At 34.2% G+C, this 18022-nt stretch overlaps 1 protein-coding gene across 2 annotated transcripts in view; it reads right to left on the minus strand.

Moving 5' to 3' along the window:
• The window catches only part of nbeal2 (neurobeachin-like 2), a 178256-nt gene extending 166946 nt beyond the window's left edge, over positions 1 to 11310 (minus strand). For both annotated transcript variants that reach the window (XM_073925966.1, XM_003200162.7), the window contains exon 1: positions 10891 to 11310. In XM_073925966.1, coding sequence (XP_073782067.1) covers positions 10891 to 10941 — 51 coding nt within the window. In that variant the 5' untranslated portion in view covers positions 10942 to 11310. The remainder of the gene's footprint in view (positions 1 to 10890) is intronic.
• Positions 11311 to 18022: the final 6712 nt, after the last annotated feature.

Below are 18022 nucleotides of genomic sequence, written 5' to 3' on the forward strand. Positions count from 1 at the left end.
GTAACGAGCAAACAAAGAAAACAAAGCACAAAGGCAGAACATTTCATAGGTAAGATTAAGTTTTTTACGTTTTTGTATGTTCTGAAATTTGTGCTAAACAGGTAACGTTATTGATGATACAGTCACTTACTGCATTCATCATAAGGCAAAGTAGCTCCAATTCGCACTAAACACTCGGCTTATGCTAGTTTTGTTGAATAAAATCAGCAAACAATGAAAAAGAAATATGACAACGAGATGCTGCGGTGCCAGAAACTTGTACTATTGTCGGCTAGTGAAAGAGTCGTTCATAATGGAGTTTCATTCACAAACAAATCGCTCCCTTCATCAATATGAGAAGTGAAAGCAGGAGAGGAGGTGTGTTTCAGGACATGATTAGATCAAATTTAACAGGGAGGGTGAATAGTACATTTCTGTACACACAAACACAAGCTTTTTGTCAGGAATGCCCGTGCGATCAGTGATCCATCAATGTAGAAAAGTGATGTAAAATTATAATTATAAAAAAATAAAAATACTAACATCCAGGAAAACTCCTGATCATAGATATATGTGTATATGTGTATATACACACATATTCAAGGGGGTCCCCCCCGACCCCCTTGAAAACTGGGGTCCCATCGGTGATCTCTGCAGGGGGGCCTCCGCATTTTGCGCTACGCCACTGTATATATATATATATATATATATATATATATATATATATATATATATATATATATATATATATATATATACACACACACACACACACACACACACATATATAAACATTTTAGAAAGCACTTATAGAGGCTTTTGCATCTTAAGTCTTTATATTGTCATCTCCTTTTACTTGAAGCCGCTCTGCCATCACAACAAATTCTTTGAGTGTGTGTAAACATATTGGGCAATAAAGCTGTCTCTGATTTTAATTCTGATATATAACCAAGCTGATTACATCTAGAGATGTGGGTGTGGTATTAAAAAAAAACAAATAGGATATGAATGCAAGCTTTTAGCATTGGTGGGACTTCAGTGAAACAGAAACGCTTTGAATGGTTTGTGACAACAGCAGTTTCATTAGGGCTGAGTGATATTGTCAAGAAATGTAACACTGTTACAGTATAGTACAAGGTTTATTTTGTTTGTTACTCTGTAATGCTGACACTTTTAATCAAATAAAATAGATCACTGTACTCATAATGAATTACTTTATTAGCTTTAAAACGTCTTAAAAACAATTTAATAGTCACCACACAGTGGCAGAATGTTTTTGAATTAAATTTTTTTCTTTTTTAAAGTTAAAGTATTTTAGCACTCAAAGACATGTCTAGTAATTAAGTCAATTTAATTTAATTACAACGTTAACCAATACTGTATTTCAAGAAATACTGTTCTCTAAATTTTATTTCCTTCTGTTTAATCCTTTTAGAGGCTGATAAACCATATATGGTATTAATTCATTGACACTGATTACAACTTTATTTTAAGTAATAAAACTTTAAAATAACCCCAGTAACACTCCAGAAGCATACAGTGTTTCCAATGAGTATTTCAAGTGCCCGATGCAGAGTTAAAACTAAACTGAACTGTTTATTTAAAGAGCCCATATTATGGGTTTTTGAAAATTCCCCTCCATGTAGTGTGTAACACAGCTCTAAGTGAAGCGAAGTATCCAGCTAAGGCTTAAATCTGTAAGAATACAGTGTTTAAAACGGTTGATTCATCTATAAAAGAGTCGACTCATAGTTCTTCAAACGAGTCGCCTTGATACCGACTCATTAGGTGTTTCGCCATGACGTACGAACGAAACCAAGTTATTCACGTGCACGCGCAAACCCGGGAGATTTCAAACCTGAGGCCCCGCCCTCTGACGCAGAAACCCAGACACACACACACACAAACACACGCACACAAACATGCCGGTCGATTGAAGTCACACTGCAGATGGATATATTGAGTCTCTACCCAAAGATGAAACCTCAGCATTATAGCCAAGCAGTTGGAAACTTCTGGAAGCTACATGCTACAAAGAATACTTCATCTGAGTTTGTTAAAGGAAGGATCAGTAAAGAGTAACTGATGGACGTCAGGATGGGTTTCTTCCATTTCTCAAGTGTAAGTACGTGCGGTTAAAGTTGTTGCCTCGTTTACTCTTGCTTGCAAATGTATTTAGTTGTGATTTGTTACTTGTAACCGCGTGTACTGTATCAGGTTAACTGGATATTTGATCTTATCGCGTGCAAAGTCACGTTTAAAACGCGACGCGTGCTGTTTGTTTATGGAGCTCCGTGCTAGAGTTCTGCTCCCGCGATTTATTCGGAAATTTATTCCCGCGCCGCAGAAATCTGGCGCGGGGACAGCCGCGGGAATAAATTTCCGAATAAATGGCGGGAGCGGTCGGTAACGGGTTTAATTTGGGACGGGAGCGGGCTGTCTAGCAATATCACGGATATTGCTATGCGAATTAGAAAGAGAGAGTCTGCGTGGTGCTTGTGTGTGTGTTAGTGCGCACGCGCGCGTATGAGAGAGAGAGAGAGAGAGAGAGCGAACGAACGAACGACAGCTTGGCTGTCTGGACTGTATACTGGGTGATTTTTGGTTGTGTTCTCCGCTCTAGCGGGACCGGGCGCGGCGGGCAGAAAACGGAGCGGGTTCTCAGGCTAAAACCTGGCGGGTGCGGGCGGAAGCGGGAGCGTTGTCATCCGGAGGTGTGTGTGTGTTTTTGTGTGTGTGTGGTATGGCCAGTACACGACTGTCTCCTTCGTTCGGTTATCCGTGGCACTATCCACTCGCCATAGTGTGGCAGCTAAAATCCACGTCTATACTATCGAGCGTGTATGAACTGTGATTACTTTTTAAATTGCTGATTAGCTATTGGCCATTTCCCTCTCTGACTGAAGGCAGTCGACCAATCGCGACAGACTGTCATCGGTCCAATCAGCGCAGATTAGCTCCGTGCTAAGGAGGGGTTTGGGAACAAATGAATCACTGGACGATTCATACAGGAGTCGCTGGGATAATTAGGTAAAAATAAATGCAGATTATAAGACCATGAAAGTGTTTTTTGACCTTGCATGCATATTAGACTGTTGTTGGAGACCCTTACAACCAGGATATGACCCTATTTCATGTATAATATGGGCTCTTTAACTCTGAAATGTTTTTGCCAACACTGCTGTCAAGTAAATGTACAATAAAAATGCATAAAAAGTTTTGATAATAATGAATGTTGAATTACAGAAATTTACCATAAAATAATGAATGTTGAATTACAGAAATGTACTAAAATAATGGACATTAAATTACAGAAATTTACTATAAAATAATGGATGTTGAATTACAGAAATGTACTAAAATAATGGACGTTAAATTACAGAATTTACCACAAAATAATGGACGTTGAAATACAGAAATTTACTTTAAAATAATGGATGTTGAATAACAGAAATTTACTGATATAATGGACGTTAAATTACAAAAATTTACCATAAAATAATGGACGATGAATTACAATTGTTTACTATAAAATAATGGACATTGGATTACAGAAATTTACTATAAAATAATGGACGTTGAATAACAGAAATTTACTATAAAATAATGGACGTTGAATTACAGAAATTTTATATAAAATAATGGTTGTTGAATAACAGAAATTTACTATAAAATAATGGATGTTGAATAACAGAAATTTACTATAAAATAATGGACGTTGAATTACAGAAATTTAATATAAAATAATGGACGTTGAATTACAGAAATTTTATATAAAATAATGGATGTTGAATTACAGAAATTTTATATAAAATAATGGATGTTGAATTACAGAAATTTTATATAAAATAATGGATGTTGAATTACAGAAATTTTATATAAAATAATGGTTGTTGAATAACAGAAATTTACTATAAAATAATGGCATTGAATTACAGAAATTTACTATAAAATAATGGACGTTGAATAACAGAAATTTACTGTAAAATAATGGACGTTGAATTACAGAAATTTAATATAAAATAATCGACGTTACATTACAGACATTTACCATAAAATAATGGACATTGAATTACAGAAATTTACTATAAAGTAATGGATGTTAAATTACAGAAATTTACCGTAAAATAATGCACGTTAAATTACAGAAATTTCCTTAAATGTAAATTTTCTGTAAACTTTTGTTATTTGACATCCGTTACTTTACAGTATGTTTCAGTAATTTAACAGCCATTATTTTACGTTTTTTTCCCCACCTGCCGAAAAAAGTAAAATAACATTTTTTTTTTACACTTAATTATTCACTAAACTAAAAAAACGGGTTCCAAACAATTCATTCATGTTGTCCCTGCAAAAAATGATTAAGTAAAAAATTTGAGTATTGAACATAAAACAATTAAGTTGTCCCTAAAAAAAAATCTCAAAAACTGTGTCATTTTAGCTCATTTTAAATAAGTAGTTTGAACAAGCAGCAAATTATAATTTTTTAGTGCATAACATGGAGAGATTGAATATTAATTTTGGTCCAATTATAATCAATCATCTAGAGCAAAAACTTAAGGCCTCCAACAACCAGCTTTGTATAATAACTGCAATTTTACATTACATCAAATAAAAGAAATAGCTTTAAGCAGACGCACATTGTGTCAGTCCAAAATGACAAGCTTTCCACGAGACCTCATTACATCAGGAAGACAGAGGACTCATTCTAGGGTTAAACGACTTGCATAAAAGGTGAGGGGAGCTTTAAATGCATTTAAAATCGAGCAAAACCTTGTGAGGCCAGAGAAAAACAAGCACATTTCAACTATGGCCTTTATCTAGTAAGGATCTCGGCAGACAGTAGCCAGCAGAGGCATTAAAATGGGTGTTTTAGACAAGATTCAAAACATTGGAATGCATTTTGCAATTAACCGCGAGGGGGGAAACTAACTCATAAATATGGGTGTGCAAAAATCACACACACTACGCCTTTTATCCATGTTTCACAGAAAATCATATTTAGATCATTTTTTTGGCTGTACTATTGTGGAAAAAAGACAGACCCGTATGCCTGCTGCAACAAGTCATCAAAACAAGTCCATCTACTTTGCATGTCTGGTGTGGATCTCTGTCAAAAACATACCAACATTCAATAATTCAGTATATTGTGATTATGAGTATGCACAAATATTGATATAGAGGCCGCTTCTGTAAATATTCATTCATTTTCTTTTCGGCTTAGTCCCTTTATTAATCTGGGGTCGCCACAGCGGAATGAACCGCCAACTTATCTAGCATATGTTTTACGCAGCGGATGCCCTTCCTTAATGCCACCAAGGGGAAATTTCCCACAATGCAAACACAGTACTATACTGTAATTCTGTTCAACAGTAAAATACAGTTCATTTTACAATTAAATGCAGTGTAATTTAGAGAAATTGTTAACAGTGTACTTTAAAAATTTGTTAACACTGATTATACAGTTATATTATCAGGCAGTTATTTCTTCTTTTTTTTATTTTCTTTTCGGCTTAGTCCCTTTATTGATCCAAGGTCACCACAACGGAATGAACCGCCAATTTATCCAGCACATGTTTTATGCAGCAGATGCCCTTCCAGCTGCAACCCATCTCTGGGAAACATCCACACACACACACACACACATACACACACACACACACACACACAACAGACAATTTAGCCTACCCAATTCACCTGTACCGCATGCCTTTGGACTGTAGGAAAACCTGAGCACCCGGAGGAAACCCACGCGAACGGATGGAGAACATGCAAACTCCACACAGAAACACTGTGAAACTGACCCAGCCGAGGCTCGAACCTGCGACCCAGCGACCTTCTTGCTGTGAGGCAACAGCACCACCTACTGCGCAACTGTGTCATTACGTTAGGCAGTTATATTATTATTAATAATAATAACTAATGTAGGCGACGTAGTGGTGCAGTAGGTAGTGCTGTCGCCTCACAGCAAGAAGATCGCTGGGTCGAACCTCGGCTCAGATGGCGTTTCTTTGAGGAGTTTGCATGTTCTCCTTGCGCTCGCGTGGGTTTCCTAGGGTGCTCCGGTTTCCCTCACAGTCCAAAGACATGCGGTACAGGTGAATTGGGTAGGCTAAATTGTCCATAGTGTATGAGTGTGAGTGTGAATGAGTGTGTGTGGATGTTTCCCAGAGATGGGTTGCGGCTGGAAGGGCATCCGCTGCGTAAAAACCTGCTGGATAAGTTGACGGTTCATTCTGCTGTGGCGACCCTTGATTAATAAAGGGACTAAGCCGACAAGAATATGAATGAATGAATAATTAATATATTTTTTTGTTTGTTTTTCTTTTCTTTTTTATACATTTCCCAAACGATGTTTAACCGAGCAAGGAACTTTTCACAGTATTTCCTACAATTTTTTTTTTCTTTTGGAGAAAGTCTGATCTCTTTTTTTAAGCTAAAATAACCATTTCAAGGTCAATATTATTAGCCCCCTTAAGCAATTATTTTTTCTTTCAATTTTCTACAGTACAAACCATCATTATACAATGATGACTTGCCTAATTACTGGGGCTGTACATTCATTCATTCATTTTCTTTTCAGCTTAGTCCCTTTATTAATCTGGGGTCACTACAGCGGAATGAACCACCAACTTATCCAGCATATGTTTTACACAGCGGATGCCCTTCTAGCTGCAACCCTTCACTGGGAAACACCCATACACTTTCATTCACAATCATACACTACAAACAATTTTTACCCAATTCACCTGTACCGCATGTCTTTGGACTTGTGGTGGAAACTAGAGCATTCAAAGAAAACCCACGTGAACATGGGAAGAACATGCAAACTTCACACAGAAATGCCAACTGACCCAGCCGAGGCTCGAACCAGCAACCGTCTTGCTATAAGGTGAACGTGCTACCAACTGTGCCACCCCTAACCTCCAACAGTAAACTGAAGACCAATCTATTTCTGATTTACTCTGAGTGACTGCGTTACTACTGACAGAAAAGGGAGATGGATTGCCACCGTGACACCATCTTGAAAAATATCAAGTAAAACATGATGCACTGTCATCATGGCAAAGATAAAATAAATCAGTCATTAGAAATGAATCATTAAAACTATTATGTGTTGAAAGAATCTTTTTTCAAAGCCTTTTTTGCAGATCAGGTCAATACTGTGATAATACCGGAAGACAATTGATGACAAGTCTAATATCGACTGGCTGTATGTGTGAAGTTATAACTAAATATGGGAATCTAATGACAAAGGATTTGTTTTTGGCTTAATCATGAATGAGATCTTGAGAAACACCCCCAGCTATCAGGAGAACTTTGTGCCAGCAGCAAGACCAGACTGGAACATGATTGCATAATTCATAACGCTGCTATTCCATGCAATCTGCTATTATAGTATAATAAAGCACTGAATTAAAAGAGTGATCTGGAAGTATGCATTTCTCTACGGTGACCCCTGGTGCTTCTTGTGTCCTGCACCTGCTGTTTTGGTTGCCATGGCAGCCATTCATAAAGAACACTTGCTATAGTGAGAACAGCTGACTTCAGCTGCCGACCAGCTAAGTGGCCAGCATGACAGAGCCTCAGATGGAAAATATTTACTTCAATAATTCACAATAATGTTAAAATTGTGCAGTAGCGCAATACGGTCTTTGTACGCACCGCCAGAGGGTGTTGTCAACATAACCATTGTTCTAAGGACATGTCCATTTCTTATTCATAGCATAGGAAAGGGAAGCCCTACTCGTTACCAGAATAGTTTCAAAGAGAGAAACAAAATCAACTATTATTTTATGCCATATTATGCCCATTTTATGGCCTCTGACATCCTAGATACATGAAAAAGACATAGATGCACATATTGATGGCAAGCTGAATAAAAAATAAATAAATAAATACTGGTCATTTTTAAACGTTTTACATTACACTAAAACACAACAAATGAATAAAATGGATATTTAAAGTAGGACAGGCAAAACACCAATAAAACATTTTCACTTATTTTCCTTCAGGGTCGCCACAGCAGAATGAACCACCAATTTATCCAGCATATGTTTTACACTGTGGATGCCCTTTCAGCTGCAATTCAGTACTGAGAAACACCTATACACACTCATTCCCACACATACTGTACACTACGGCCAATTTAGGTTATTCAATTCACCTATAGCGCATGTCTTTGGACTAGGCATAGGACAATAACTGTTTTCAAGGTATACCGCAGTTTGAAAAGTCAAGGTTTGAAAACCACAAGAACTTTGTGCTATATCGTTCCTAAGATATATGTAAGTATTTAACTTTTTTTTGTTTGTTTATTAGGACAATAATATCTTCAGCAGAATAGATATCCAAAGATGCCAAAGATGTTTTTGAAACTACTGAAGACAGCAGAAGTCAATGACTCATTTGAATTATTTAGCCTGTTTACTGTTCCAAAATATTTTAAATGTTTCTCAAAATATTTATATATTAACTGTGTCTAAAGTCGCCTACTACTCAGTAGCTATTGCATTTGAATTTACTACTTGACTGATAGAGAAGTATGTTCCATACAGTGTGAATATGAGTAGTATAAAGGCTCGCCCTTCACAATATCACCAGAAGTAGTAGGTCATCCGGGTACTTCTCGCATAATGTTTTTTTAATTCTATAAATTCTGGACTTACTACTCAGCTCGCATACTGATTTTAGCATACTATATAGCAGTGGTGCTCAACCCTGTTCCTGGAGATCGACCTTCCTGCACCATTCATCTCCAACCCTGATCAAACACACCTGAACCAATTAAAACCTGAACAGTACTTGATAATTACAGGCAGGTGTGTTTGATATGGGCTGCAACTGAAATCTGCAGGAAGGTAGATCTCCAGGAAAGCGAAAAAAAAATCTTGTTTTTTTTACCCAGACATTTTAAAAGAATATTTTTTAGAGCAGTAATCACCATACCATGAAACCGTGATATTTTTATCCAAGGTTATCATACCATCAGAATCTTATTTCAGCCCATGCCTACTTTGAACTTTGGGCAAAACTGAAGCACCCAGAGGAAACTCACGCCAATGTAATGCCAATGAAACAATCAATTTGTGCAAGAGGCCAAACAATACTTTGAACAATACTACTAGAACTGCCTCAACAAACAAGACTTTTAATAAAGACATTAGCTCAAGTTTTCTATATACATGGTAACTCTCACTTTAGCAGATGACATTTTTGTTTGCTTTTCGTAATACAGTATAGGTATCATTATAAGGTACTATTTTGATGAACAATGCAAAGCGTGTTCTCCCTAGCCACTGTAAACAAAACATAAGCTCATCATGTGAGAGACTGTGTCCACAAGTAAGACCATCATAAGATCTCACCGTATCCCCAAGAGCTACCCAGCTAACACAGAACATTCCCTTAACATGGTTTTGTTATTATGAGAAATCAAAAAAAAAAAAAAAAAAAAAAAAAAACATTCTGGGGAAATTCTCTGTAGTTTTTATCTGTTATAATACTTGATTTAATACTTTTGTAAACCACAAATTAACGTTCCCAGAAAGTCACATCATCAATATTGTTTTTGTAACAACTTAACATAAACAGGAAGCTGTAACTTATTTTTTTTCCCTAAAGAAACAGAATATTAAATGAGAAAACAGTGGTTGTGGCTTGTTTTTATACTGTGAGCTGAATGGATGTAGTAAAGTACACATTTCATTCAGAAATATCGGGGAAAGTGTTTGGGCAGAGTTATTACAACTTAACAGACACCTCCTCCTCACCATGTTTGTTGTCAAAATTGTCAATTGGAGCAACATTAATAAATATGTTAGTTAAATTAATATGATTTCTAGGGGAATTTAAATTAAAATGTTTGTTTGTTTTTTACATAAAGAAGATTTTTCTGGCTGAACAAAACAACATTCTGGAAAACAAACATTGAAGTAGCTAATTAAAGTGTTTTGACTCTCCAAAACAATTTACCCTGTATTTCTTTTAACACAATCTATTGAACTCAATTTTACACACTTTTATTGCGTATGTTTATTTAACAACACCCAGATCAGCTTGCATTATTCTTCTATTGAGCTGACAAAAACAAAGTAATAAAACTGGTGATAAAACAATTATTAAACTGTAAACAGATAATTCCCCATTCAATGAGTCAATTTCTGACAGATTTTTTTTTTTAATTTATGACAAAGATCTGCTTAGAACTCTTGACCAAACGTCAAACTAAATGAACAACATGCCCCAAGTTCAACTTAAAAGAGCAATTCGTTGGCGAATTAGTCATCATAGCTAAAAAAAAAAAAAGAGATTAAGTAAAATGTCAGCATAAGTAATACGTAATTTATATACAAGACAAGTACTTTAAATGTATTTAAGTTAAAACTTTAAAGAGCATTATTTTCTATTTATTTAAGTCAAATTCACAAAGCAGACCTCGTAAACCATATTGCATTGAAGAGAATATATACGAGGAATAACAGCACTGAACAGGAAGAAGCATGACATTACTGACTCATGCAGGTAAACACTGACTACAACTCCACAGTATGACAATAAACAGCATCAAATTGACAAGCTATATGATAAACTGATAAGCTTAGCTAAAATAAAACCAGTCCCTGTCATCACAACAGCGAGTCGCTTAAGAACAGCATGCTGATAAATAAAATATTGAGCGAGCGTCAAATGTTTTCACTGCGTCGTGCACGCGCAACCTTCCCAAAAAAAAAAAAAAAGAATAACCAAAGGCGCACTTCCTGAAACTGTTTCGGCACAAAAGGACAAGGAATTGCGGTGAATACACTTGCCCTATAAATAAATAAAGGATGAGACATGAAATAATTGACAGCGGCAAGTTTAAACTCCAAAGCCAACAGGTGTCGAGCGGCTCGCGCGTTCGTGACTCACCTTAGTGTAATATAACATCCAGAGCTCGTACAGACGCTCTTTCGAAGCCATTCTCCCTCGCCCTTCTGCGGTTTCCTCCACTCGGGCGTCAGTCAAACAACCATATACATCCACAAACCAAGTGATCGTGGACTGAATCGGCGAAAATACAGGGAATGTTGTTTGCTAGAAACGGCATGCTGTTGCTGTACAGCTGTCCACTACCTGGTTGCCAAGCTCTTCCAAAGTTGCATGTCTTTCAGATGGAGGGGACGTCAAAACAGAGCAAAGAAACTAGAGAATGTAGAGAGAAACATGTAGAAATATTGACGATCGGGCGCTGGATGTGCGTGCATCTCTGCTGGAGGAATTCAATGGGAGTTTTAGACGCACTTGTCTGTGCACGCATAACCCTTCGCTCTCTCTCTCCACTCCTCCTCTGAGCACTAATACAGTGGCAGTAGAGAGCAAAGCGAGGAATAGCCGGGAGGAGTTCAGGCTCAAGAGCTGCACACATAAAGAAAAGCCTCTGAAAATCACTATCTGTCGCCGATGATTGGGACGATTACACATTGGGGCACAGGGATCCTCTTGTTGGACTGAGATGATTATGTACATATTTTTAAACATGTTATTTAGGCTATTTTATGTATTAACAAACATGTAGCCATACCCAAAACTAAACAAAAGCAACAGCTCGCAATTTAACTTTACTTTGGACTTGAATGCAGAATTAAAAGGTTATTGCACCCAAAAATGAAAATTATGTTATCAATTACACTGTAAAAGTGTCTGCTAAATAAAAGGTTCTGTATGTTGTGATTTACCGTTCAGTTATTTTTCAGTTTATTTCAGCTATGAATTGCATAATAATAATAATAATAGGACATTGATTTCTGCTCTGTTGCCTTTTGATGTTGAAAAATTAACTGTGCAGTTTAACAAATTGACTTTTATTGACCCTTTAGTATTTTTAAACAATTGATAATATAAGAAATAATACATAGAGAGAGGATTAAGTCTGTAAAATAGAATAAAATCTACAGGCAGATTATTACCATCTTTTATGCTGTAATTTACAACACCAATGCAGACAATAATTTACAACAAACTAATTGTATTTTCAATCCTTTACACCCTGCTGAGAAGATCAAGATTCCATAATGCAATTAAAGAGCATAAATAAAATAGGGGGATTGGCCATGAAGCACAAAATACAGAAAGTTGTAATTTATGATTTTATTTATAATATAATATATATAATATAATATCTCTTCCTTAATTTTTCATAATACCAATGAAGATATTTTGTATGAAATCTGAGAGGTCCCTTTGTTGTATACCATGCTACAATAAATATCTGGTCTGAAATCCCCAATAGTATTTCTTGAAATTGCATGTAAGTAACACTTTAAAACAACATTGGCACTATTTAAAGAGCCGAATGTGTGAATATAAAACCAACTTTACCCATCTCTCCATAGACAGCAAAATTCCAGAAAAAGAACCAAAATCATTATTCCATGTGACATTATTCAGTGATTTACAGTACTCCGCATGTATAAGTACACCCCCCACAAATCTATCTTTTAAATTCATATTTTAATAGGAAGCTATAAAATATTTGTGTATACACATTAGATTAGTCAGTACTGAAGCCAAAACTGGAACTTACGGTCCAAAAACTACTACACCCAAATTTCTATGTTATAGAAAAATATTATACAATTTTAAAAAAGAAGAAAAATCAAGAGAAGCAAAAAAATAAATAAATAAAAAATAATAATAATAAATAGTTGATATTTTGTAGGTAGTAATTTTTTTTATATTTTGCTTGAATCTAATTGTATTAACTTTCAGTTTCTAAATATGTTCAGTAAATAAAATAATATTTTAATAAATATATCTGTTTAATAAATGTTTTGTTTAAATGCACTAAAATCCATTGCCTATATTCATTGAGAAATGGATAAAAAAAAAACTAATTTTCAATATGGGTACTCATTTATGCTGACCACTGTAAATATAGGATGCTCCAACTTTTTTTTGTGCACCAAAAACTAAAAATCGCTTTTTGTGCCTTTGACCTCCTGGTCAAATCAGGTTGTGCATTTACTACAAGCTATATGATGCTTGCGTGTCACACTGCTGACTTTGTTGACTGCACACCATGATATGTTGTAGAAGAAAAGTCAAAGCCAAACAAAATCTTTTTTTTTTTTCTTTTTTTGTCTTTATAGCTTTTTATGATTATGGTTGAACCACTGAAGCCACATGGAACATTTTGACAATGTTTTTAGTTCCTTTTCTAGACTTTAAATGTATCAAAACTGTTGCTGTATATGAAAGATGAGGGAGCTCACAAATTTCATCTAAAATATCTTAATTTGTGTTCTGAAGATGAACGAAGACCTCAGGGGATTGGAATGACATGAGGGTGAGTTATTGATAGCAGAATTTTCATTTTTGGGTGAACTATAAAGCCTTTAAAACTTTTGACTTGTGAAACAGTAACTTTCTGAAAAAAACTCAGTCCCACCTGATCCCAAATTTACCCAGCCTCATGTCATTTCAAATCTCTATGTATTTCAAATCTCCATTCTATTGCATTTCTTATTGTTCCAATAAAAAGCATGAAAGTGCCACGTGATGATGGCAACATAGAGAATGCAATACAGCAAGATTACATTCATGCTACACATACAAGACAATTTACAGTAGCAGTGGTTCCAGTATTTTTTCCCCTCAGGAGTCCCATAGAAGCATTCATTGATTTTATTTCTTATTGACTATTTGTTGTCATGGGTTCACGAGTTAACACTTTCAAGTTATCACTTGTGACGATTTGTTTGGAGGAACTAATGTAGGAAGTAGCGAGACAACGTTTTGTTATATAATGGAAGAAACCTGCAAAAACAGTAAATAAATAAATATGCAAATAAATAAATGAATGAATAAATGAATCCAAAAATTCCTGCATAAATAAAACAATAAATAAATACGCAAATAAATATATCAAATTCACAAATTCCTGCATAAATAAAAGAATAAATGAATGAATACGCAAATAAATATATAAAATTCACAAATTCAACCTGCACTATTAATTAATTATGCATTTATTTATGCATGAATCTCTGGATTTTTATGTATACATAATTAATTATTTGCGTATTTATTTATTTATGCAGGTATTATGCATGTATTTACTCATTTATTTATTTATTTGCGTATTTCTTTAGTGATTTTGTAGGTTTCGTCCTCCAAACTGTTGACCATATTGTATCTAATTGTATCGTCTATGAGGCACAAGTGAAGCAAAAGATATGTAAACTTGCATCGTCATTATTCTAAACAGAACACTGCAGTATTAATCACATTTCAGAAAATTCCTACTGCACCATTTAAAAACTAATAGGGTCCATTGGAGTAAAACAAACTAAAATAAAAATTCTACCATTATTCACTCATCCTATTTGAGTTTCTTTCTTACCTTAATCACAAAAGTTAATAATAAAAAGTTTTTTTTCATATTGTTTCTGCTATAGAGGTAAATGACTGCTTTTCACAACATTATTTAGGATGTCTGATGTGTTCATCAGAAGAAATAAATCTAAGAAGATTTAGAATTACTTGAGTGTGAGTAAACTTTGGGGTAAATTATCCCTTTAATAATATTTTTTTGTCTTTATTTTTCCAGGAAATAAAACCAGTCACCCAAATGAAGTAGCGCTGTAAAAGATTTTTCAGAGCCCGCACTTTTGAAAGTAAAATACTATTTTACATTCAAAATCATTCAGGATTTTTATTCACACAGTGGCTATTGGTTCTTAGTAGGACCAATGCAAACCCAAGGCAAATAAACTGGTGTTGGTAGACAGCCAGAATGAGCTCGTTTAATGTCTGGTCAATTTTCATTTTACACATTAGCTTTTACCGCATGTGCAATGCATGACCATTTGTAACACAATTTTGAAGTTATAAATGGTGCATGGTTATGGATTCTGTACTGGAACAACAATATGCTTTGGACAGAAAGGCTATGAAATAATTAAAAGCACAAACCTAAACAATGCGTTCATTCAAAGCAAAAGATATACAGGCAAGTTTTTTTTATTTTTAATTGAATTTAATAAAATTTTGGAAATTTATAAAAAAAAGTTAACTTTCTTAATTGAATCACTTCAATAGTTTTTTGTTAGAATACTAATTGTTTGAATGTTTTCAGCATATGAATATGAAAATTCACTTTTAGGAAACATTTTAATGTTCAATTTTAAGATTGATTGGTTTGAATATGCATATAATGTGCCTCTTGTACAATGTTGGGTAAAAAATATGTCAAAATGTTATGCCTATTTCAAAACCCACACACATTTAGTTACCTTTTTAAAGTGACTTATGATTGTAATATTGTTTTTTTCTTTTAACACTGCTCTGTTCAAACATACAAAACTGACTTCCCAGTTGCTCAGGTGTCATCAACACCCTCCACATGGATGATAAACACTGAAAGGACCAAAAAGGCACAGAATCCAAGTTGAACCTGTGATGATTTGGGGTGCATGTGGTGGTGTTGGTTCACTTTGTTTTATCAAGCCCAAAGTCAATACAGCGTCTACCTGGTGTTTTTATGTGTTTTTTGTAGATGACAATTTCCTTTCGCAGCAGGAGTTTGCACCTGCCTACACTGCCAAAAGTACCTCTAACTGGTTTGGTGACCATGATATTTTTGTGTCTGATTAACCAGCCAACTTGTCTGACCTAATCCCCACGGAGGATATATGAGGTATTGTCAATATGGAGACAACAAACATCTGACCAAACAATAGAGACAGCACATTTCATACCCAATAGTAAACCAACAGACAGATGCATATATGCCTCGCAACATTACAGCAGTTATTCGTGCAAAATGAGCCTCAATCTAGTACTTAAGTACTAATTGAACTTGCTTTGGATAATTTTTTTTATAATATTTGACAAAGTATTCACCTTTTTCAGGAATACAGTATAATTTATTTTAACTCATATTAACTTATATGATACAACTCGTCTCATATCCTAATAATATATATATATATATATATATATGTATATATATATATATATATATATATATATATATATATATATATATATATATATATATATATATATATATATATATATAGTGACCTTAGAATTATAAGGTTCTATCTGACATTTTGTCAAAATTGAGTTATTCACATATTCTTAACAAATGACAAATTTTTTACCTTATGTGATGTTTTATAAGCTGTTCACATTTGAAGACTTTTTATTTAAAAAAAAAAAGGTTTTACCTACAAAGTCGAACTCTCGCTTGGCTTTATAAGGTTCTTTCTGTAAGCCAGTCAGCATTTCAGATGCATGCGTGAGGACCAATCAGAATCAGGTTTCTTTGTCATTTCACCGGACCGGTCCATTGACAGCAGGAAAGACTAGAAAGAAACATAAATCGGAACAAAAATTTACCACATCAAATTGAGAAGAAACCTGAAACTGAAAAGATGTGTGTAAAATGTAATGATTTATCAGCATTTTAGGACATTGAAGTGAAATATTAAATTTTATATTGTTGAAAAATATTTTTTTTTATTAAAAATGTAATATAATGAATGTGAAATATTTTTATTTGTGTATATATAGTCAGTGAAACATTTTTCAGTGTTTATTAAACTCATTTGCTCATTTTCCATTTTCTTCCAAAGTCTTTCAATGTAACATTAAGCCTTGAAGGGCAAATATTTAATTTATTTCATGGGTCATATAATTCAATAAATATAACTCAATAATGCATATAAAGCATAAATTCAACAAATATTAACATATTAATCACATAAAATTAACAGCTGCACTGGATAAAAGATTTAGCACAACCTTGTATGCCTAATTTTCATCCTAAATAATGTATAGAAAGCAAAAATTTTACTTTTTTTTTAATTAAAATTAATAAGCAGTGTTTATTTTAAAGCAATGCTTCAATTAATGATCTGCCAGACGGAACCTTTTAATTCAAAGCAAAAAATTACTTTAGAATTAGACAGTTCTATCTGCATTTGCCCTGTTTTTACCCCAACTTGCAAATGTAAGAGAATTTGATAATTTACATTTAGAGTACATTTAGGGTCTCTGTCATATTAATGTATGAAAGAGAACTGTCACACATATTGTTTGCTATATGGAATGCATAAACTTTAAAGCAGATAGAACCAATTCCAATGTGACGAATATTATATAATTATATATATATATATATATATATATATATATATATATATATATATATATATATATATATATATATATATAATTATATATAAAATTTTATTTTTATTATATTTATCTATAGTAAAAGGGCAACGCAGTGGCGCAGAAGGTAGTCCTGTCGCCTCACAGCAAGAAGGTCGCTGGTTCGAGCGTCGGCTGGGTCAGTTGGCGTTTCTGTGTGAAGTTGGCATGTTCTCTTCGCATTCGTTTGGGTTTCCTCTGGGTGCTCCGGTTTACCCCACAATCCAAAGACATGCGGTACAGGTGAATTGGGTAGGCTAAATTGTCCGTAGTGTATGAGTGTGAATGAGTGTGTATGGATGTTGCCCTGAGATGGGTTGCAGCTGGAGGGCATCTGCTGCGTAAAACATGTGCTGGATAAGTTAGCGGATCATTCCACTGTGGCGACCCAGGATTAATAAAGGGACTAAGCCAAAAAGAAAATGAATGAATTAATAAATATGTTGTAAAATTTCTGTAAATTCAATTTATTAGTTATTTTTACATTTTGACCACATGTAAAAGGCACTCTTTTTTTACATTTTAAAATATATATTTAGAAATATACTTAATCATCATGTGATCATATTTCTCACTTTATTACACACCTTCACGCAAGTTCATGGCAATGGTTTGGGTAAAAATTTAGGAATAAAAAAAATTTATATGAATGCAATATAAAACAATATTAACCATTTTAAAAGCTAGCAAATACAAATACAACATAAAAAATGCTAAAATGCAAAACATTGCTAAGATTGCAACTTTCTCACATTGCTCTCATTCATGTTTCTGTCTGCATCTCCTTAACGGTGTGTAATATTCTGCTTATAGAAATTATTTAAAAATTAATACAGTAAAT

Source organism: Danio rerio, chromosome 16, assembly GCF_049306965.1.
Source record: "Danio rerio strain Tuebingen ecotype United States chromosome 16, GRCz12tu, whole genome shotgun sequence".
NCBI classification, from domain to species: Eukaryota; Metazoa; Chordata; class Actinopteri; order Cypriniformes; family Danionidae; genus Danio; species Danio rerio.